The sequence below is a fragment of the Leptodactylus fuscus genome, chromosome 4 (genome assembly GCF_031893055.1).
Source record: "Leptodactylus fuscus isolate aLepFus1 chromosome 4, aLepFus1.hap2, whole genome shotgun sequence".
NCBI classification, from domain to species: Eukaryota; Metazoa; Chordata; class Amphibia; order Anura; family Leptodactylidae; genus Leptodactylus; species Leptodactylus fuscus.
The window spans coordinates 143,172,250-143,196,212 of NC_134268.1; the positions used below are offsets into that span (position 1 = coordinate 143,172,250).

The window sequence follows — 23,963 nt, forward strand, 5'->3', positions numbered from 1 at the left end:
CTCAACAAAAGAGCTGTGGAAAAGTTGCATTGTCCCTATAGATTTAATAAGGGAAGAAAAAACGGAGAGAAAAACCCAGCAAAAATACTATAAAAATGATGAGGAAAAAAACACAATGAGTTTTCGCTGCATTTTTTCACAGGGTTTTTTAGCTTAATTTTTCTTTTTCATAAATAATGTAAACCATATGGCATATTTGAATTTAGAAAGTACAAGTGATGTGTAGAGATTAGCGTAAAACAGCTAATTTTGCAACAAAATGTAAGTTCCATAATCTCTCTTTTACTCCCAGGATTTAGGAAGGTATTCAGTGTTATAACTAAATGATCCAAAATGTACTAAAACATTTTTAGATTTTCTTTTTAACAATGACTAACCTTTAGAAAGATCTGTCATGTCATACAACATTCATCAGTACCACTTTTTCTGTGTTTTGACTGTGTCTTGAAAGTATTGTCGACATGAAGGTTACAGGTTCAATCCCAACTTCTCTTCTGCTATTCCTTTCTTCAACCCGAAATTATAATTGGCAAATAATTAGAGTCACGCTACCTTAAACTTATCGGTGGAAAGCTCGGAGATCTTACAGTTTTCTGTATCCATCCTGCCTTGTTTTTTTAAATGTGTTACACAATATGTTACTATGGGGATGTATGGCTTGTTTCTTTCACACTTCCCAAAGGTCAGTTTTGCTCTCCAAGGTGGAAAGTAACATGCCTTGTACTTAATGACTGCTCAACTATTCCCAATGGCAACACGTGCTTATGAGGCGCTCTTCTTGTACAGGAGGACATTACATAAACAAAATATACTCTGGTAAAACACAGTTAAATGTCTGGTATGTTGTACATTGATTTTTTTCATCAAAAAGTAGTTAAGGTTCTGTTCACAAGATACAGTCAAGCTGTATTCTCCTTGTAATCGGAAAATAAACTATAATTGCACCATGTGGACCCTAAAGAGCTACAATAATAGGGAACTTTGATTAGCATTACTCCATGGCAAAAAGAAGAATACTATTCCAATATTGATTCCTTAACACTACTGTTAATAACAAAAAATAACCCCTTACTATCCATTAAAGAGGACCTTTCATAAAACATACGGTTTTATATACCGCTAGAAAGCAGTTTCCTGTTATGTGCTCTGGGTGAAGAGCTACTGTATCTGGGACCACCCCTCCTGACAGTACTGTGCGTAGCACTATACCGTGAGGGGGGTTCCTTATCGCCCAGTGATGATGCTGAACGGTGAGGAACACCCCCCCTCTTGACAGTACTTGTCTATAGACAAGTACTGAGGGAAAGGGGCGTTCCTCACCACTCAGTGTCATCACTGGGCAGTAAGGAACCCCCTCACAGTATAGCGCTACACATAGTACTGTCAGGAGGAGCGTTCCCAGCTAGACTGTCAGGAACGCACTGTCACTGATTAGCTCTTCACGTGAGGCGCATAACGGGAAAGCCGACAGTGCGCTGAATTTAGCACTTTCTAGCAGTATATAAAACCACATATGCCCGAGGACATGTAAGGTCATGTTTAAACATATATGTAGTATTTGTGATTGCAGAAATGTCTACATTTGGGCAACTAATTAAAATATATGGAGATAAGTAAAACTTAGGCACTGCTTGGGGTTATGCACAAGGTTGTATTATGGTTTCTTTTTGTACGGAGCCATAATAGGATTTCTATCAAGGTCCATCAGCGTTCCAATGTCCATCTGACTTAATGCATGATGTTATGTCCCTAGAAACATTGGACAGAATTTACGAAACTTGTTAAAATTTGCAAATAGGTTCCTGCTAAATTTCTGTGGCACTATTCATTTATACGCTGCTTATGCCTCTTTTGAAATGGTGGCACAGTGTGGTTACTTCTGAGAACAGAAGTGTTGGCTTCAAGGATACACCAAATTTATCAAACATATAGCAACACAGACTCCAGCAAAACTGACTTTAACAATTCCCCTGATTATCAATCTCATCTCCGCCATTGTGTCAATCCTTGTGCGTAGACAGTGTACAATGCCATACAGGCAGCCTGTCATTAGCATGAGCTCTAATGCAAAGCTCTGCAACGTCCAATAAAGTCTGTGTTTCGTTTCTACATCATTTAGGGCCCCTTGTATTAGGGAGCTTTCACACATAAGTCGTTTCATCTGTTCTTCTGTTCTGTTGTAATAACAGATGAACTGAATAACCATGAATCTGTTCTATGATAGACAATGGATCCTGAGGGACCTCATTGAATATAATGGCCTTTGTCTGGTATCTACTGTTTTCTTCTTGACATCACTGGACAAAAAAAAAAAAAAAAAAACATGCCTGCAGGACTTTTTATCCACGATTTAAAAAAATTTTCTGCACCTGAGGCTCTGAACTGAGACTCTTACGCAGTTGTGAATGCAGCCTTAGCAAAAATCTTGCTAGCATATTGGGCACATTTTAAAATGGTCTTCCCTTACATATACACTGTCTACCGATAAGTATTTGGACACCCATGCAAAAGATATCTGCGGTTGTGATGTGCATCACGTCTTCCGCCATTAAATAGGAAACAGAATTGGCATTAGTGCATTGGCATTAGTAACATGCAAGATGCCATGAAGTGCAGAGTTGTTGATTTCGAGAAAGAGGTAATTGTCGGGTACCATAGAAATGGTCGATGCTTACGGGACATAGCAAGCGAACTGAATTACCCAAAATCGATGCTGGCCTATTTGATTACGAAGTGGAAGGTGAACAGTGATTGACGGAGTGTATCCCGAGTCGGTAGACCCCCGAAACTGGGAGATACCGACTGAAGACAGCACCCTACCGATGGCTCACATACACCAGGAGTTTCAACAGCCATCTGGGATTATTGTGTTAATCAATATCATCCATAAGGAAGCATCTGCTGGGGTCTACCAAGTATTGAATATGAATAAATATTGTATTTCTATTCTACCACAGGTGTCCAAATACTTATTGGTAGACAGCGTATAACTTTCTATGACAAATCCCTCTACCTAAAACTTCATATTTACTTGTCCAATGTTTGTTAAAATACCAGCACATTCAAAGTGTATGAAGAGAAATCAACAAGGTTTTTTTTTTTTTTTTTTTTAATCTGTTCTGGTATATTATTAAAAATACAATATATTTAAAACACAGAGCCTCAAGGTTATTTTCACACATAGTTTTTTGCAGGTGGATTTTTTTTTTTTTTTCTAAAGAAAGAAACACAGCAAAAAAACCAAAACCTGCTAGCGTTATTATTATTTCAATGGGTTTTGCCAGGCATTATCCCTGCCTGAAGATAGGTCCTGACTAGACAGCCGTTTCGAATAGCACGCTCCCATAGAAATGAATGGATGTAGCCGGCACGGGGGGGGGGGGTTAAGCGACCAGCCGCCGGCAAAGTGTGTGTGCCGGCCGCTTCCATTCATTTCTATGGGAGCGTGCTATTCGGAACGGCTGTTCCAAATAGTGTTCACTCATCTCTAGTCCTGACGCTTCTTTCTTCCTCTGCCTAAAAAATAAGCTAGAGGAAAAGTTCTGCCTGACTTCTATTGAAATGAGTGAGATAGCTGGAAGACCTTTATTTTATTGAGGCAGATTCAGCAAGTTCTGCAGATTCTACACACCTGCAAAAAATTCTGTGAACTGATCCTAAGGGTTGGCTCACACTAGCGTTTGGATTCCATCCGGAAGGAGTCTGCATGAGGAACCCCCCAACCGGAATACAAGTGCAAGCGCTGTGCAGTTAAAGCACACGGACCCCATAGACTATTATGGGGTCTGTGTGCTTGCCGCACACTGCCCGCACGAATCACTGTGCGGGCAGTGCGCGGCAAGCACACATATCCCATTATAGTCTATGTGATCCGTGTGCTTTAACTGTTCAGCACTTGCAGTTGTGATTGTATTCCGTCTGGGGGGTTCCTCATGCGGACTCCTTCCGGGTGGAATCCAAATGCTAGTGTGAAGCGGGCATTAGGCTAAGGCCCCATTGCAACACTTAGCAGGCCATATTGACATACTGCATTCGTTTTTGAAAATGCAGCTTTTCCGCAGCGTTTATTTTTCTGTAATGTGTGGATGGGTTTAGCCAGAATCTCATTCACTTTACTGGTACTGAAAAAAAAACAGTTTTCTCTGCTGCGGTTCTGCAAGGTGGGACCTTTGCCTTAAAGAGATTGATAGCTCAGGGAAACGTCAACAATATCTGATCATGTATGGATACTAAAGAGCCATTCTTGAATTATGCAAATTATGGCTTCACCCACAAATTAATGTACAATAGGAGTTTCATAGCCAAGATCTAACAAGCTAAAATCTAGAAAAGAATATTTCTCACTGTTAAATCCCTGTAAATGGAAACCCTGGTTGCATGACCTAATGTAATCTTTTTGTATAGGGCTATACTTTACAAAATTCGGTAATAAACCTATTTATTAATTACTGTATATACTCGAGTATAAGCTGACCCGAATATAAGCCGAGGCCCCTAATTTTACCACAAAAAATTGGGAAAATTTATTGACTCAAGTATAAGCCAAGGGGGGAAATGCAGCAGCTGCTGGAAAATTTCAAAAATTAAAATGATCAGAGTTTTTGGGTGCAGTAGTTGGTGGGTGCTGGGGAAGGGGAGGGGGTGTTTTGGTAGTCTGTCCACCCCTTCCCTGAGCTTGAGGACTGAGTTTTTTTTTCCCCACTTGGAGTTCAACCTAGCTGAATATTGGGTATCTGCAGTGCTCCTATTAACCCCTTCCCGATGGAACAGGAGCACTGCAGATACCCTATATTCAGTAGACCGGGCCCTTTCAGACACAGGGATACCTAATGTGTATGTGTTTCACAGTAATTTTTTACTTCTATATGTATTCTAGGGAAAGGAGTGATTTAGAACTTATATTTACTTTATCTCTTTATTATATTTTTTTAAAGCTTCCTTTTTTTTCACTATTTTACGGAGATTCTATACATTACTAATGCGGCTGGTCATAGGACCCCCCCCCCAAAAAAAAAACAAAAAAAAAAAAAACTTTATACTTATACTCGAGTATATATGGTAAACAGATTGTCTGTATTCTTGCAATGTAATTGGTCAACTTATGTCTTCCCAACAGCCTAGGCCCATTTAAGGTTGGAGGCCCCATGTAGCAGAAATGCTGCAGTTTGACCACAGTGGAAACACTACAGAAAAAAAAAAAAAAAACAGAGTGTTGTACAGTTACTACAGTCTAGGGAATCCCTCCCACACATTGCGGAAAAATAAGCACAGCGGACAAGCTGCGATTTCCAAAACTATTGCGGCTTTGGAAATCACAGCATGTCAATTATACTGGAAGTAAATATAATGGCAGCAAAAAGTCTGCAGCACTTTCCACAGAAAGTCCTCAGAGGTTCCCTCTGCGGATTTTCTGCTTTCATTATACTTATAGGGAAACTGCCGGCATTTCTGTAAGCACAATTGTCATTGACCATGGAGGTTTTGGGAATTGCAGCATGTCTGCTGTGCATATTTTTTTTCCAGTGTGTGGATGGGATTCACTAGAGTCCCATCCACAATGCAGGGACTGTAAAACGTTACGTGGGGCCCCAACCTAAGTCTGCTGGAATATGACTGCACTTTTTTCCTGCAGTACCTTTGCGTTTCTACTTAATATTTGCTCAATGTCCATAGGGTTTTGATCTATAGACCTTCTGGGTATTGCAATTGTTATACGGACCCTAATATGTAGCTGTTTTATTGCCATTTAGAATGGATGCACTGTGTTTAGTGTCAGTTATGGTTCATTTTTGCTTCATCTATTAGTTTTAATAGTAGATTGTACACTTGTGTGTGTGTGGAGTCTAGATTTTCATAGCTATTTTTGCTTTGTACAAAGTAAGAATTATTACATTGTATTGATTTACGCAGATGTAATTGGATTGATAAAGTGTTAACAGTTTGACACAGTGTGTTAACTCTACTCTTTCATTCCATTTTCACAGTTTTCTTTTGGTCTTCTGAGACAGGATTTCACACTGCTGAAAGTTAGACACTGCTACATCTTATACTACTAATATTATACATGTAAAAGTTTATGTGTTCAGATGTTTGTGTGTTTGTTCCTCAATCACGCAAAAAACTCTGAATGGATTTGAATGAAATTTGGCACACAGATAGTGTGTAACTTCGATTAACACATAGGCTACTTTTTATCCCAGTAAATGACATGGCTTCACGACTGTTATGAATTTATGTTCACATACTATATTAAACTGCTCTCGCAACAGTTTATCTCTGATAAAGCCAGGTTTGTTATCTCTCTATATAAGCACTCAGCTAACCCTCAGTCCATTATGTACATGCATTTGCATATTATCTAATCTGCTCCTGGCAGCATGCTGACACACTGGATGAGAAAACACCTTTAATCCAAATTGACAGTTTGCTACTATTAAACATGCCGGGAGAAAGAAAATCTATTTTGTCACAAAATTCTAAAACAACGACAGCTATGAACATAGCCAGAAGTCAACAGAGTTCTTCTCAAGTGGAGCTGAGGGGGTTCATCGACGACAACACACTCATTATATGGCTTCCCAGCTAGCTGCTGAGATGCTGAAACAATCACGGGCACAGTGAAAGGAACGAGTTCAGCGACAGACCAGCTTGACAGCTACCGAAACGCTGGAGCAGGCGGATCATCGACACCAACAACAAGCTCATTATATGGTATCCCATCGAGCTGCCGAGATGCCGGAACAATCACAGACACAGCGCAAGGAACAAGTTCAGCGGCAGGCCAGCTTGACAGCTGCCAAAACACGGGAGCAGACGGATCATCTACGCCAACAACACGCTCATTATATGGCGTCCCAGTGAGATGCTGAAACAATCACAGGCACGGTGCAAGGAACAAGTTTAGTGGTAGGCCAGCATGAGAGCTGCTGAAACGCCGGAGCATGCGGATCATTGACACCAACAACATGCTTATTTTATGGCTTCCCAGCGAGCTGCTGAGATACCAGAACAATCACAGGCACAGCACGAGGAATGAGTTCAGTATCAGGCCAGCTTGACAGCCGCTGGAGCAGGCGGATCATCAACATCAACAACACGCTCATTATATGGCGCCCCAGCAAGCTGCTGAGATGCCAGCACAATCACAGGCACGGCATGAGAAACAAGCTCAGCAGCAGGACAGCTTAAGAGCTGCCGAAATGCTGGAGCAGGCAGACTATTGATGGCAGCAATTTGCTGAATGTATGCAGATCATCGATACCAACAACACGGAAACTTAGTCGCAGGCAGAGGCTAGTGTGTATATATAATGTAGAACAATTTCTACAAAGATGTATAACGTATGTAAAGGGCAGCATAGTGGCTCAGTGGTTAGCACTGCAGCACTAGAGGCCTGGGTTCGAATCCTGCCAAGGATGAGACATCTGCAAGGAGTTTGTATGTCCTCCCTGTGTTTGCATGGATTTCCTCCTATACTCCAAAGACATACTGATAGGGAAAAAAATGTACATTGTGATCCCTATATGGAACTCACAATCTACATTTAAAAAAAAAAAAGTGTATAACATATAAATAACACCATGTAAATTTTCCAAACCTCAAAAAAGCCAATGATTAGAAAAGTAGCAACAAAGTGTAGTTTATGACGTAATCTGGGACATGTTTTCAATCACTGGCTATTATAGATTACACGGGTTCACTTCCTGCAGCCTGCTTTATTACAGGATTTGTAGCAGGGAATACATTGTGGCAACAAGTAGCTGACTTTTCCTGAGTAGAGTGTAATATGGAAACAAAAGCCAAGATTGAACATTTGATAAATATTTGCCAGGAAAATTGTGTCTATGACTTAGAGATTAAAAGCAATATCACACATTGTTATATAATGCCAGTCTTTTTAGAGCACATGTATTGAGTGTGTGTAAGGGCTCCAGCTGTCATTATTGTAACTTAGCATTAAAGATGATGTCTTCTATGCCCTCTGGCACTGCTACAGGATCTCGCTTAGAGATAACATTTAATTTGTAGGTCCATTTTATCTTTTACCTGTCACATAAAGACAGCAGTAACAAGACGTACATGGAGCACTTCAAGCTCAAAGAGGCTTACACACAAGCCATCCTTTGAGCTGCAGAGGAAAGCTTATAAAGAATATGAGACACATTTAATGCTAAGATGTCATAACAAGATTTCCACATTCTTCTACAGATCTTTATCTACTCCTATGCATGGCTGTAGAGCATGAAACTTCATTAAGGAAGAGCATGAAAGAAGGTTAGTATATTGTAACTACAGCCAAAGTACACTGAACAATAAACTATACATGCATCTAGTAATCCTGTCACTAGCTATATCCTCACACTGGACATGCAGTCGCTGACATCCTTCTGCTGTGATGATAATGCGTTATTTGATGAACATCTTTATATAACACAGTGAATGTCAATCTGTTCCCAAAGAAATGGTAGATCATGGGAAGCAGCAGGCAGCTGTGCCTCAGAGTAGTCAGGGCGCCACCTCTACAAGAGTATAATGAGACCAGAGAAATCAGAACTAGCAAGCAATTTCAATCGCGATTTGACAGTAGATGCCAACACCCTAATTAATCCAACATGAATAGCTCAGAGACTGCGAGCAGGTGTGCAAGCGTGCGACTGTGGAAGCAAACTTTAGTTATCCCAAAGCGTGCTTAATCCAAAAGTGACTGCCTGTCAAAGCAGAACACAGCAGCAATTATGTGTTTACCTAATGACAAGAAATACATGTTAATGGCCCCGAAAACGCTTTAGGGCAACAGTTCAAACTAACAATCCAAGCAGCACACAAAAGATATGTATTCCACTTTATCAATATTATACATTCAGTGCATATAGACACACACAGATTATATATATATATATATATATATATATATATATATATATATATATGTATAATGTGCATTATATCAGTGTATGTAACATTATACAGTATGTTTATGTATTAGGTTCACATAAAACTGACAAGTACCAGGGATTAGAGAGCTATACCACTTGCTACATCTGTACAAGCTATTCATCAGTCAACAGTGCACAGACATTTGATCACCAAAACACTTTTTTGGAAAACTTCACAAACTTTCACGTCACAATATTATACTATATACTAATATATATACTAATATTATACTACATACTAAGGATCAGCTATTATTTGAAATGCAGCATGTAAGGGAGCCCAAATCTGAGAAATGGTTATTTCTCCTTACGGTTTTCTGGTTTATTATAAGAGCTTCTGGCAGCACTTATACAGTATGACAGCACATTCTGTGCTTACACTGGCTACTGTAAAGCAGACCTACAAAGAACTGAGCATAAAGGCTCCAAGGCAAAAGAGAGCAATGATAATAAGAAAGTTCTTACCTATGGTAAAGCTAAAGCCATCAATGCTGAAAGTGGCGCTCCTGCATTTTTTAAATCCCTCTTTCCTGCTGCTGGGCTCAGTCATTGTCCCCACTTTCTAATTATTTGCAGCGTCTCTTCCTTTGGTAACAGCAGAGATTCAGTGCTGGCTATTAGTAGTCCTGCCTGTATATCTGCCTGTGGCAGCACTTACACCCCACTTCACACATCTCCTAATGCAGAGACAGCAGTGACTGTGAGAAAGCACCCAACACTATCTCCTCCCACTGAGACTGCCACTGCTATGCTACTGCCATGTAGCACTGACTTAAACAAGTGTAGAGGGACACATAGTGAATGATAGTAATCACACCTAATGAGCCCGCAGCGGGTATATAGTGTGCCATTTGTTGCTTCTACTCCTGTACTTATTGGCATATTTAGGGGTATTACCACTGCCAGCAAAGTTACAGCTGGACTTATTACATTTACAGTTGTAGGAACAGCAGCATCTATTATTTATCTCCTGGTTGTCATGGGTACATGAATTAGAGGAACGATAATGGTTAACTCAAAGCCTTGCATAAAATGTTTATGGTGAAACAGAAGCTTCTAACCTGAAATAAATCTGTTTACCTGAAGTAAAGAAGAAAGTGCAGAACAAAAGGGAAGACACAGAAAATACTAAGCCTTATATCTCAGAGATAGATAGATAGATAGATAGATAGATAGATAGATAGATAGATAGATAGATAGATAGATATTCCACATGCACAGTGTTTGAGTTACAAAGTAACAGGGATAAGACCAGCATACCAAGCACAGCAGCGCCCCAGCAGAGAAATATCAGTGAAAATGGCGCGGTACATTATCTACCTATAGTAACATTTTGGATTTTCTATGAAGCCTTTCTGAAGCAATAAACACAGCGCACTAATAAGACGCTGATATGCTCGTATAGGCAAAGTGATAATTAGAAACCATTACAAGTGTAACAGTGAATTGAAACTACGTATATCAATAATAGTGAGGGCTGACACTAGGTTCACACTAGCGTCACTAGGTGTTGTATTTAAAGCTTCTATGGGTCTGCTTGGGGACCCAAAAAATGCAAACCCAATCAGCTTAAAAAGCGGTTAGGGGGCATTCACATTTGCAGCTCCTGTCTGTCCGTCGTGAATCCACTAATTGCAGAAAAATACTGAAGATTGGGAACAACTTGCAAATGGTCCATTTATTGTAAAAACCCATTCACTGCAATGAATTTTTAAAGCAATCCGCGGGTATCCGTTTGCAGCCTCTCTGCTGTGAAACTGCTTTTTTGGCATTTTAGAGAATAACTCTACCTGGGAATTATATACATTGCAATTCCATAATATTTTTGTGAGGTTTTTAAAAATATGTCATGTTATAATCTATACTTTAAAAAATTCTTATAAATCCTGCAGCCCTGTCTCTGGCCTATAACCCAAATGCAAGACTTTATGTTTTCTATAGGAAAATTCTTTGCAGGAATCACTTATCCACACGCTGATGATCACAGCTTTCATGCACATTATCCACAGTTCATAATAGTTGATTTTACAGCTTATCTACTCCCCCTCCTTACAATGTCTTCTGCCCAGGTTACAAGCCGCCGGCTACTGGCTTGTAGACGCGATGTGATGACGTCACATCGCGTCTACAACTGTGTCAGCGAGAGACAGAGAGAGGCGCACAGAGAGCGGCGAGGGAGCGAAGGAGAAGGTAAGTGTAATGTGTACACTAAGGTGGAATGTGAAACTGGGGGCAGATGAAGGAGAGGACGGCATGACACTGGGGGCAGAGATGTGGGGACATGAATCTGGGGCAGAGATGTGGAGACATGAATCTGGGGGCAGAGATGGAGGGGACATGAATCTGGGGGCAGAGATGTGGGGACATGAATCTGGGGGCAGAGATGGAGGGGACATGAAACTGGGGGCAGAGATGGGGGGACATGAATCTGGGGGCAGAGATGTGGGGACATGAATCTGGGGGCAGAGATGGAGGGGACATGAAACTGGGGGCAGAGATGGAGGGGACATGAATCTGGGGGCAGAGATGGGGGGACATGAATCTGGGGGAAGAGATGGAGGGGACATGAATCTGGGGGCAGAGATGGAGAGGACATGAATCTGGGGGCAGAGATGGAGAGGACATGAATCTGGGGGCAGAGATGGAGGGACATGAATCTGGGGGCAGAGATGGAGGGGACATGAATCTGGGGGCAGAGATGGAGGGGACATGAATCTGGGGGCAGAGATGGAGGGGACATGAATCTGGGGGCAGAGATGTGGGGACATGAATCTGGGGCAGAGATGTGGAGACATGAATCTGGGGGCAGAGATGGAGGGACATGAATCTGGGGGCAGAGATGGAGGGGACATGAATCTGGGGGCAGAGAAGTGGGACATGAATCTGGGGGCAGAGATGGAGAGGACATGAATCTGGGGGCAGAGATGTGGAGACATGAATCTGGGGGCAGAGATGGAGGGGACATGAAACTGGGGGCAGAGATGGAGGGGACATGAATCTGGGGGCAGAGATGGGGGGACATGAATCTGGGGGCAGAGATGTGGGGACATGAATCTGGGGGCAGAGATGGAGGGGACATGAAACTGGGGGCAGAGATGGAGGGGACATGAATCTGGGGGCAGAGATGGGGGGACATGAATCTGGGGGAAGAGATGGAGGGGACATGAATCTGGGGGCAGAGATGGAGAGGACATGAATCTGGGGGCAGAGATGGAGAGGACATGAATCTGGGGGCAGAGATGGAGGGACATGAATCTGGGGGCAGAGATGGAGGGGACATGAATCTGGGGGCAGAGATGGAGGGGACATGAATCTGGGGGCAGAGATGGAGGGGACATGAATCTGGGGGCAGAGATGGAGGGACATGAAACTGGGGGGCAGAGATGGAGGGGACATGAATCTGGGGGCAGAGATGGGGGAACATGAATCTGGGGGCAGAGATGGAGGGGACATGAATCTGGGGGCAGAGATGGGGGGGACAAGAAACTGGAGGGAGAGATGGGGGGGACAGGAAACTGAGGGCAGAGATGGGGGACATGAATCTGGGGGCAGAGATGGGGGACATGAATCTGGGGACAGAGATGAAGGGACATGAAACTGGGGGCAGAGATGGGGGGCAGAGATGGAGGGGACATGAAACTGGGGGCAGAGATGGAGGGGGGACATGAAACTGGGGGCAGATGAAGGGTGTATATGAAACGGGGGAGAGATAGAGGGGGGACATATAATTTACGGGTGACTGTAGGAGGATTATAATGTGTGCGGGCACATGAAAAATTAATGAGTGGGCGGAGTCAACACAACAGTGGGCGGGGCTACATTTGCCACATTTTGTCCCTCTTTCGGTTCTTCAAAAGTTGGGAGGCATGCGTATAGTGACCCCTGCACACAGTATTATGACATATAGTGGCCCCTGCACAGTATTATGTACTGTAATAGATAATATTGTAATACGTTTTCTGCCTAGGAAAGAAAGGGTTACAAGAGCCACATTCAGTGTCAGTGATGAGTGTTCTTTCAGTTCTCACTTAAAATAGTCTTCACAGTTACTGAATGTGGCACATGAAACCCCTTCTTGCCCAGGCAGCAAACTTATTATAATTATTGGAAAGGAAAAAGTGCAGCAGGCAGCTGCCAGCACTGTACTGTGTGCTGTACAGCCTGCCCAGCATGCATGGTGAGTGTGATACACTTACAGCTCATCAGTCTCCACGCTCCAACGATGCTGCTCATTGCTCACTCCATCCCCCTGCGCAGCTATCTTCTTCATGCGTGAAACTCCGCCCCCTCATTGTCAGGACGCATGCTGCTGAGGCCTTACCCTGCCCGGAACTCAACACCTTAGGGGGCCTCAGGCCTCAAAAAGTAAAGTTTATTTTTTATTTTTGGAATATTAGTGAGGGGGTCTGAGCCCCCTAAGGTGTTGGGCCCTGTGGCTGCTGCTACCGTGTTAGTTACGCCACTGGCAGGATATGAGATCTGACAGTAGTGAAACACAAATGTTGAGTCAGGGTTATGTGTGTTCCTCCTGCTTCTCCTCTGTTGTTACACATTATCTTCCACGCTGACGTTTTGCACTGTAAACCATGTCTTTTTCATCTTCACTGACACAGATCCAATTTCTTATTAGTCTTGTGGCATCGGCTGAGAGAGACATTCCACCTAGCTTAAGTCTTTCTCTTGTTGAAGAGTTGGATGAGAACAGTGTTGTTATGGTTTTGATACAAGGCCTCACAAAAGCAACAGCAGGAGCTGGCTGATAACAGCGAAAAGTAGAATCAGCTATTTAAAATCAGCACAGCACTGCAAGCCAAGACAGAGCCTTAGACACCTTCACCAATGCCAACTGCAAGATCAGTTGAACTTTGCTGTATTTGGGAATCTGAATTGCCACCAAACAATAATGGCACAAATAATAAACACGCTGCAATCTGAAACCAAACCAGAACCCAACAATTGTCTTACTGGATAAAACTGGAACAGGAGATTAGTCGTACAGGCATGGAAACCAGGAGAGGACGTCAAACAAGGAATTAGAACAATTAGTTGGCCCCTGTGTCAGCAGGAAGAGGTATTATATCAGACTCTTTAGCTGCTAATTAGACCAACCCAGGAAACTTCGGAAACTTCCGACGCCTCCTAGGTTGACACAAGTAACCTTACAGGTCAAGCCGAATTGAGAATCCTGTCAAGTGTTTTTTGAATGTCAAGGAAGCAAAGGTGGAAGACATAACTGTTGCTGGAGGAGTTAATAATTTTGTAAATTGTGATTCTGCCAACGATACGGTAGTGTGGCTTTTGCTCCCATAAAGGGATGATGGACATGGCAATCCTGTTTTTCTCCAGGCTGTTCTTGTCATCAGAGAAAATATTCCAGCTAGCAGGCCAGGACGGGGTGCCAGAAATTTGTCTTGATATTCTATAAATTGTCACTCCACTCTTTCTTATAAAGGGATAAAGGATAGGTTCTCAAGTGTTATTCTCATCAGAGAAGATATTCTAACTTTTTTTTTTTGGGGGGGGGGGGCACACAGTGGCTCAGTGGTTAGCACTGCAGCCCTGCAGCGCTGGGCCCTGGCGCCCAAATCCCGCCAAGGGCAAAAAACCATCTGTAAGGAGTTTGTATGTTCTCCCTGTGTTTGCATGGATTTCCATCCCATATTCCAAAAAAGACATACTGATAGGGAAAAATGTACATTGTGAGCTCTATGTGGGGCTCACAATCTACATTAAAAAAAAAAAAAAAAAAAAGATATTCTAGCCTTTTCAGCTGGCAGGCCAGTGCTTTTAGGCGGCAAACAGGCACACTGAAGGTGTGCCACAAATTTATATTGAAATGCTGGATTTGTCGCTTCTCCAAATCCAATGCTATGTTGTTGTGGCATCTGCTCCAATACAGGGATAATTTTTGGCAATTTGGCAAAAACTTCCCACTTCAACTGACAGACAATACAGACATGCTGGCAGTCTCCCACAAATGTTTTCTTCAAATTCTGCTACTACTTGCCACTGACACACTGTTAGTACAATAACAAAAAAAAAAAAAATGCCATCACTTCTTCCAATACCAATTCTATGTTGGTGTGGGTTTTCTTCATCCATAAAGAGATCATTTTGGGTGTTTTGTTTTCTGGAAAGCCATTATTTCTTCATCACTTTTCAACCAAGCACACTGCCACAAATTTTTCCTCAAAACAACAAGCCTGTTGCACTTTCTAGTCCCTAAAATGGACTAACTTTTGTATAAAACCACAGTTTTTTCCAATATGACTGTCGTGTGTGTGTGTGTGTGTATATATCAAAAAAACATGGGCAAATATCTTCAAAACAGGGTAATTTTTGTAATGTTTTAAATATTAAAAACTGTAAAGAAATGTGGCAGTGAAGTGTACAGCTAAACCATCAGTTTGTATTCACTGCCTACCATCTGTTTTCTCTTTTTTTTCAGCTGTAATTTTTATTGAAGATTTTTACATAACAGAGTAAACGGTAAATAACCCAAAATCGAAGTCAACAGACCAGGGGAAAGGCTAACTGCGAAATCCCACCCAAATACAAAATAAATAAAGACAAAATTGACCAGACAAAACAAAAGAGAAAAAAGATGAACAAAAGGGGAAAACAACTACAGAGGAACAAAAGGAAGGGGGAGGGAGATTGGAAGGAGGAAAAGAGGGAAATCTAGGCCTAGAGACCACTTAGGATACAGTACATGTCCCAAAGGGACCAGATGGCGTGGAAGGTGTCCAGGGTATTGTTGAGACTAGCAGACAGGAACTCAAAGCTCCTCACATCCTTACTACAGGCCAGAAGCTCAAGGCCAGAGTTAGAGTTCACACTCTTCTGTTTAGAGTTGAGGGTCTTAGCTGTAGTACAGAGGTAGAGAAATAGCCTGGAGGCCTTGTTACCCAAGTGTCTGAGGGGAGGTTCAGGAGATAAACAAGGGGGTAAAGAGGGACCCCATGAAGGAAGAGAGCATCCGTCAAAGTTTGACCTTCCTCCAGAAAACCAGGACAAAGGGACAGGTCCAAAAAGTATGATACAGGGTGCCCTCTGTGGCACCACAGCACCAGCTACCCGAGGGAATTGCCAGATTCAGGGCATGAAGAAGGGCTGGGGTGTGATACCAGTGCATCAAGAGTTTGTATTGTGTTTCCCTAAAGGCCACACACTGAGAGGACTTCTGAGCCCGTGACCAAACAATCTTCCACTGTCCCGGAGAAATGGCCACACCAATCGCCTCCTCCCACCTAGACCATAGACATATAGCAGTGTCTAACAGTGGTACCAGTCACGTGGGAAGCAAGGACTTGGTATACTGAGGAGATGCCCGCACAATCTTTTCAAAAGCTGTAGGGAGTGAAACTCTAGTGGAACCAAAGAGGGAGCGGGCAAAATGAACCAAATGAGCCACTCAGTCTGAGGAGGGCTTGAGTTAGCCTCAAGATAAGCAAAGGACCTGACCTCCAACGTCACAGGGTCAACCATGTCAGCAATCCAAAAGAGACCCGCCTTAGACCACATCTCAACCATAGTAGAAGAAAGACTAGCAGGGAGGAAAGGGTTATACAAAATAGACACCATTGAGGAGTGTAGTGACATCAGGGAGAAACTTATGCTGCAGGCTGACCAAATCGACCAGGTAAAGCAAATAAGGCCAAGCAGATAGGGAGAAGGAGACGCGGAGGGAGAGCCAACCCACAAAAAAAGCATTAGAATGTATGGGTGCAAGCCAGAGTTTCTCAATCTCAACCCATTTGGTGTAGGTCAGCATAGAAGCCCAGAATGGAATACAGTGCAAGAGGGTTTCCCAATAATAGTGCAAGAGATGCAGGACAGTCAGACCCCCGCACCCCCTCCACGCCAGCATGACAGCGGGGAATAAAATGCCACTTAGCCAGCCAAATAAACTGCAAGATGGCCCTCTGCAAATTACAAAGGTCTACCTGTGGGATCGCGACTGGGAGCGTCTCGAAGTAGTACAAAAGCTTCAGGAGGAAGGTCATCTTTACGGTGGCGATTCTCCCCAGAAGAGGTATAGAAATAGCCTGGAGGCCTTGCTACCCAAGTGTCTGGGGGGAGGATCAGGAGATAAACAAGGGGGTAAAGAGGCAGAGGTTGCTACCTGTCAAGGAGAGCCCTGAATTCATGAAATAGCTGCAGGTAATTCGCCGAGTACAGAGTCGCATAGGAAGACGATATCTGGATTCCCAAATAACAGATGGAAGATGTACGCCACTGGAAGTCAAAGTTACCGCGAAGGAGAGTGAGACAATCTTACGGGACATTGAGAGGGAGCGCCTCAGTTTTTGAAGGGTTTGCCTTATAGCCTGAGAAGTCGCCCTAGGTTGTAAGCAAGCGCACAAGATTAGGGAGGGTAGTGACGATCTGTTTTCTTATAGGCACATAACTTTGGCTATGTTTGTCTTAAAGAGCTAGAAATGGACTCAACAGAACTTAGTCGACCTAAAATTACTTTTTGAATCAAACCAGCCAAACCTGAAATTAAAACAATCTTCAGAGGTCAGCCACCCCCTATAATAAATCACAGAAACCCCATACTACCCCTTATTTTATGTCTATGTTCAAATAAGTCAATTTCATTACGTTTACCAAAGTTTAGTGGTAAAAACCTGTTTTTGAATCATACTGATGCCTAATGAAGACTCATTTGGACCTAGCAGAGCCATCCTACCCTTGATTTTTTTTTGGTGGTGGTTAGTACTACAGCCTTGCAGCGCTGGAGTCCTGGGTTTGAATCCTGTCTAGGGCAAAATCTGCAAGGAGTTTATATGTTCTCCCTGTGTTTGGTTGGGTTTCCTCAATCACACTCCAAAGACATACTGAAAGGGGGTTAAAAAAAACCCACAAGTATAAGGGGCTACATACAGCATAGATGGATATGTGCAGTCTTAACCATTTTTGTTGTGTATTACATAAGTGAGGGGTGGTTACTTCCACGGTTTGACTGGCACTCCCATCTAATAGTGCGTGTTTATCCAATTGATATAGTATATCCAGTATATTCTCCACTTCCCCCATCTGCCGTAGGCTAGTTTGAAGTAGAGTGTGATCTGGACCCTACTCACCCTGTGTTCACACTGTAGACCTGTTCCAGGTCCAAGAGAGGTAGTTTGCCCTGTGTTCACACTATAGACCTCTTTAGTGTAGGTCCCCATCTAAATGAGGTCGCCTTGTCGTGGCAGGTGGGCTTCCATACTATTTGATCAAATTTGTATAACTAAGTACCTCTATATTATATTATATAGCATGTTAGTTGTTTTTACACTAGTATTGCCCTTTAGGGTTTTCACATGCCCTTGTGCTGTGTGCGGAGTGCCCTGCAATTTTTGGTATTTTTACATATTACTTCTCATTGAGCACCTGTTCACACTGGGATGTGCAGTCTTAACCATTTTTGTTGTGTATTAGATAGATAGATAGATAGATAGATAGATAGATAGATAGATAGCAGATGTATTATAATAATAGTAATACATGGCATAGTAATAAGTACTTGAATGACAGGTTTAGAAAGCACCTAGTGTCACAAATAAACTGTGCTGAGCCAGTAAGCAACAATAATAAAACTGTGAAAATATAACAATAATATGAGTTATTATCCTAATGTGGATAAATGCCTCTGATAGCATGCATAGTTCAAGAATGCCTCAAATATAATAGGCTGAGAACACAGCCCAAATAAACAGTAATTAAATACCTATGGGAAAAACTATGCTGGCAAAGTATACGTATCATGCAACCCTATGTGTTTCGCCAATACGGCTCCACCTCCCGTGAAAGGATAGGAATAGGTATAGGTGAAACAATTGACTGTGACATCTAGGGTGCATTCACACTATGGATATGGTGACTGATTCTGAACGTTAAAACACGTTCAAAATCAGCGCGTATAAAGCACATCCCATTCATTTCAATGGGAGTCGGCATACGAGCGCTCCCCATTGAAATGAGTGGGCTGCTTTTTACTCTACGAGCGCTCCTATTGAAGTGAATGGGAAGTGCTCACGTGTACGGCTCGCCGTGTGATGGGGCCCGGTGCTCGGCTCAGTCCGAGCCGTACACGCGAGCGCTTCCCATTCACTTGAATGGGAGCGCTCGTAGAGTAAAAAGCAGCCCATTCATTTCAATGGGGAGCGCTCGTATGCCGGCTCCCATTGAAATGAATGGGACGTGCTTTATACGCGCTGATTCTGAACATGTTTCAACGTTCAGAATCAGTCACCGTATCCATAGTGTGAATGCACCCTAAGTGTTAAACAGCTATGATTGAAACTGTTGGCAATCATGGCTGTTGATAGTAAGTATTTACTTATAACACAGTCAACACCTGCTGTTTATGGTGCGGGCTCGGCTTCTGATCCTGCGCCATATTGCTCCACTGCGCATCTGCCTTTAGTTTACAGCAGGTATTGCCTAGGGACCCATATAAATAAGTGTACTAGAGTGCATGGGAAAGAGATGCAGTTTTAGTATACAGCTCACTGTACACTGGTCAGCACTGTGCTAGTGTCAGGGCTGCTGCAGCCACTTTATTTATCTATTTGAGGGGTATTGGGATTTTCACTGATCTGATATTGATCACTTACAAAGTTTACAATTATTGCCTATGCTGTTGATTCAATTAAAGTTTTAAAAGTTTAGGTAAAGTTATGGACTAGAGGTTTAGTGTCCCAAATCGCCCTCACTGGTTCCCATTAAGGGCTTGCAAGCTGAACTGTCACAATATAATAAACTTTTTTTGTCACCTACAGCATTTCTATAGTGCCATCATCTTTTAGCTGTCAGTTACAAAATTGTGAAATAAACCACAGTATGACTGTAATGTACTACATGCATATATTCTTAGGAAGAGATCTTTTACACTATAATGCACTCCTATAATACAGTGAAAAGGTTCCATTCTAATATTTAAACATTTCTGTATAACATAATTAGTTCCTTTGTCGATCTATTAAAGACAAGTGGATACAAGCATTTTATCTCAAAGGCCCTCCATGTCTGCCTGTGAAACATTCCCCGCTGCAGTAATTGCCTAATGAGGTCATGGACATAGAATAAACAAGAAGTAAGCAATAACTGAGAAGATTAGGAAACAATTACAAGTCATAAAGCATGCTGTTGTCATATAATGTAATATATTTTCAGAGACTGCCATTATAGACGTTTGGATTGGAAGCCTGGATTACACACATGCTTTGTTTTTTCCAAATTTATTTATATAATGGCAAAACTTACTTCTTTTTTATGAACCAATTTTTATTGGTAAGAGGATATATGTTTTATTCTCTTTGAAGAATGATAAAAGATAAACCTATATTTTATTCAGTTCTATAGTTCTACAGGATGATTTATTAAGGACTCTATACATAGGAAACACTGGTCCTCGTTTATCAAAACTGCAACCAAATACTGTCACTGTTCCCTATGTATTATATAGTATAGAGGCTTTGGAATCGCCCCCATAGAACATTCAGGTTAATTTTATACATTTCTTACTGTATAATAATATTAAATTAATATCACTAGCATCTTCCATAGATACTAAATAGCTATAAGATCATCTTCATGTATAATGACTATACATTAAGCTCAATAGGCCTGCTGTTCTTTTGTGTTCAGCAATGCTGAGTCCCATAATGCAACACTAATGAGTCTTTAGAGAACCTTCAATGGATGTAATGGGAGGAAGAATTTATTGAGACTGGTGAGTTGTATCTTCTGCGGACTGTCTATAGATATAATGGACATAATGAGAGAAGAATGTATTAAGACTGGCGGTTTACATGCCATTCTTAATCCATTCCTACACTGGTGTAAGATGCATCTGAATTAATAAGCGTCTTGAGCCTCTTAATAGTTTACGCGCACCCTGAGAGGTCCCATGCGCCAGAGATTAAATCTACACCAGTCAGGAACTTTCTGGTATAGTAAATCTGTTGAACCAAGTCATCCCTGCCCCAGCCTACCTTGATCTCCACCCACTTTAATAAAAAGTGATCAACGGGGCACAGAGTTCACAATGTGGCATATTTTTGGCGCAAAAAGGTCATGTGCAAAGGGTACGGCACATCTAGACAAATCTATGCCATATAACTAGCAGAGATGGGTTAGTAAGTTACTCCTAATGGTTCTTATAACTAATTTACATACTTTAGGTAGAAAAAATGTTTTTCATCCAACCATGATCAGTGGTTTAAAAATCTATATATCTTTTGACTTCATGGCGATTTCCTGACACTCCAGATGAGGGGTATCATTATTGCTTGGCTACAATTGCTTTCTCTTAAAAACAATTGCAGCTTTTCCGCAAACTTGACTTTACAATGTTGTTGAGGAGGCATAATGATAATGATACCTAATGATAATTATTAGAGATGAGCGAACAGTAAAATATTCGATGTTCGTTATTTGTTTCAAATAGCCGCTCAATATTCGACTATTCTAACGAATATCGAACCCCATTATAGTCTATGGGGAAAAATGCTTAGTTTCAGGGGAACCCAGAATTCGACTCAGGAGAGTCACCAAGTCCACTATGTCACCCCAGGAAATGATGCCAACACCTCTGCAATGCAACTGGGACAGCAGGGGAAGCATGTCTGGGGGCATCTAACAAGCCCAAGTCACAGTTTTACCCCACCATCACAGCCTATCAACTACACACTTTCCACACTCAAAAAAACCTCTATGAAAGTGGGAAAATACCTGGAAACCTTCTTTCCTCCCCAATTGGATGGACAGAAACCCAAATTTAAGCTAAAGAGACATCAACAAGCACCCCTTTAAATCACGTTGCCCATGACAACCACAGATGGACTAGGCAATGAGAAATCCAACAGTACCCACCCTGAACTGTCATTGTGGATGTGTGTGTGTGTGTGTGTGTGTGTGTGTGTGTGTGTGTATGTGTGATGTGGTAAGACCTTCTAAAATTCACTTTTCTGGCCCTTAACATAAGCCCTTCCTAATTAAGTCACAGGCCCTTAAGCTGAGCTACCAGCAGAGATTGAGGCCTTTCAGGTGACTTCAGCCCCTTACCAGCAGAGTTTTAGGCCCTTTAACTTAGTTCAGCCTTGCACCAGCAGAGCTTTTTGCCCTTTGGGTGAGTTGAGCCTTGCACCAGCAGAGTGTTAGCCCCTTTAAAATTCTTAGCCTCTAAAACAGTGGTACCAGAACCATCACTCTCATTGTATGGGATTGATGCAGTGGATTGGACTGAGGACCCAGACATTCACCTTGATTTTGATTGTGAAATTGATAACATTTTGGCATCAAGTACTGGGGGTAACTGTTATTTAGAGGACTGCAAAGGTGGAGAATTGGCTGCAACCACTACTACTGGTAATGGTCCTCTAATATGGGACTCTACATTACCTCTACAGGGTTCTGATCAGATCTTAATAGTAAATACAACATGCTCCAGTACTTCAGATGTAGATCAGAAACCACTTTGCCTTCCGACACCAGATTTAACCAAGTTTCACCATCATCATCCTGGTGAGATGGAGCCACTAAAGGAAACCTTGCCTTCCAAGGCATGTTCTAGAGCTGTGACTGAGCCAAATCTAAACACAGAGTCCTTTGGAACTGAACAAAATTCACCAGCAGTGTTTTTGGCCCTTAGGGTGAGTTGAGCCTTGCACCAGCATGTGTCCCGTAACATCAGGCATGCCCTAAGTTCTGCGCTTTGCACAAAGTTCCACTTGACCACTGACGCGTGGACAAGTGCATGCGGCCAGGGACGCTACATCTCAATCACAGCACACTTGCTAAATGTAGTTGAGGCTGGGACCGGGTCGCAAACTGTGGCGGCCTGCCTTGTCTGGTAGGAGTGCTGAAACACCACCTTCCTCCTCCTCCGCCGTTAAATCGACCCCAGCTACGAGCCAGAAACGCTGTAACATTAGTATGCACTCATCACAATTCCTGATATGACAGCTGTGTTAAGCAGGGTGCAGGGTACAACGCAGACCAGGCCTGAGCACCAGGAACAGGTGTTACAATGGCTAGCGGATAATGCTTCCAGCTGCTTTTCCACCAGCCAGTCAGCCATTATCTGCAGTCGTCTTTATACCCAGGAGTCTGCCCCTCCTTCCTCCCAACATGCCCAATCTTCCCAACAGAGTCATCCCACCCTTGCCCCCTCCCAGGATCTTTTTTTGGGTCCTTTCACTGTCTCTCCCTCTGTTGAACCACTTCCCAAATCGCAGGAGCTAACAGACGACTTTGTGTGTCGTGATGCCCAAATGCTGGAGCATCCGCCATTTCCTACCAATTTTGTGGTTGTGGACCCGCAACAGGCGTGGTTTCTTTCCTTAATAGGCCGTTACCGTCTGAAGATACTTCAGCCGGTAACAGGCCCCAGGGCCAGCGTTGGGGGGGAGTCAAACTGGGCAATTTCCCAGGGTCCCCACACCCTCAGGGGCCCCATACTTTCCCTACCATAAGGAGAAGATCGGCAGCAGAGAACTCATCTGCACATGCAGGGGCTGCCGATCGCTTCTTGTAAAGTTTCCTGCACACAGAAGCTTCCTGTGCCACCCCTCCCCCTCCTCAGCATCGCAGTGTGAGAGGGGAAGTCGATGTAGCTGCTCTATTCACTGCCAGACAGCTGCACAGAAGTTTCTTCCATGTCCTGGGCAATTGGAAGAGGAGTTGGTGGACAACGAGGCCACCGACATGCAGGGCCGCCATCAGGAATTTTGGGGCCCCATACAGCCTAAGTGTCTGGGCCCCCCCCCCCTCCCCCGCCATTTTAAAACTACCTTATTTTGCGTCATACCAATTCTGTATTACATTTCCCTTTATTTAGCAGCATTACGAGGCTTAATCAGATTCTATTTGCAGGTAAGATCTGCTCTGTGTGACCGTGCCTATAGAGAGCCAGCACCATCTATAAGAGCCCTCCTAATAAGTCCTCAGGGTTTATTCACATTGCGTTTTTGGCCTCCCTTGCCGGGATACGTTGGTAACCAGTCAGAATCAGCTGTCAACTTATCCCTG

The 23,963-nt window shown here is 42.8% G+C and overlaps 1 protein-coding gene across 4 annotated transcripts in view; it reads right to left on the reverse strand.

Annotated features, from left to right (window-relative positions):
* PDE1C (phosphodiesterase 1C) overlaps positions 1-23,963 on the reverse strand; it is a 662,111-nt gene that overhangs the window by 560,604 nt on the left and 77,544 nt on the right. For 2 of the 4 annotated variants that reach the window (XM_075271106.1, XM_075271102.1), the window contains exon 1: positions 9,402-9,602. The exons of the other annotated variants lie outside the window; for them this stretch is intronic. In XM_075271106.1, the coding sequence (XP_075127207.1) occupies positions 9,402-9,486 (85 nt within the window). In that variant the 5' untranslated portion in view covers positions 9,487-9,602. Of the gene's footprint in view, positions 1-9,401; positions 9,603-23,963 lie in introns of those variants that run through there. 4 annotated transcript variants of the gene reach the window in all.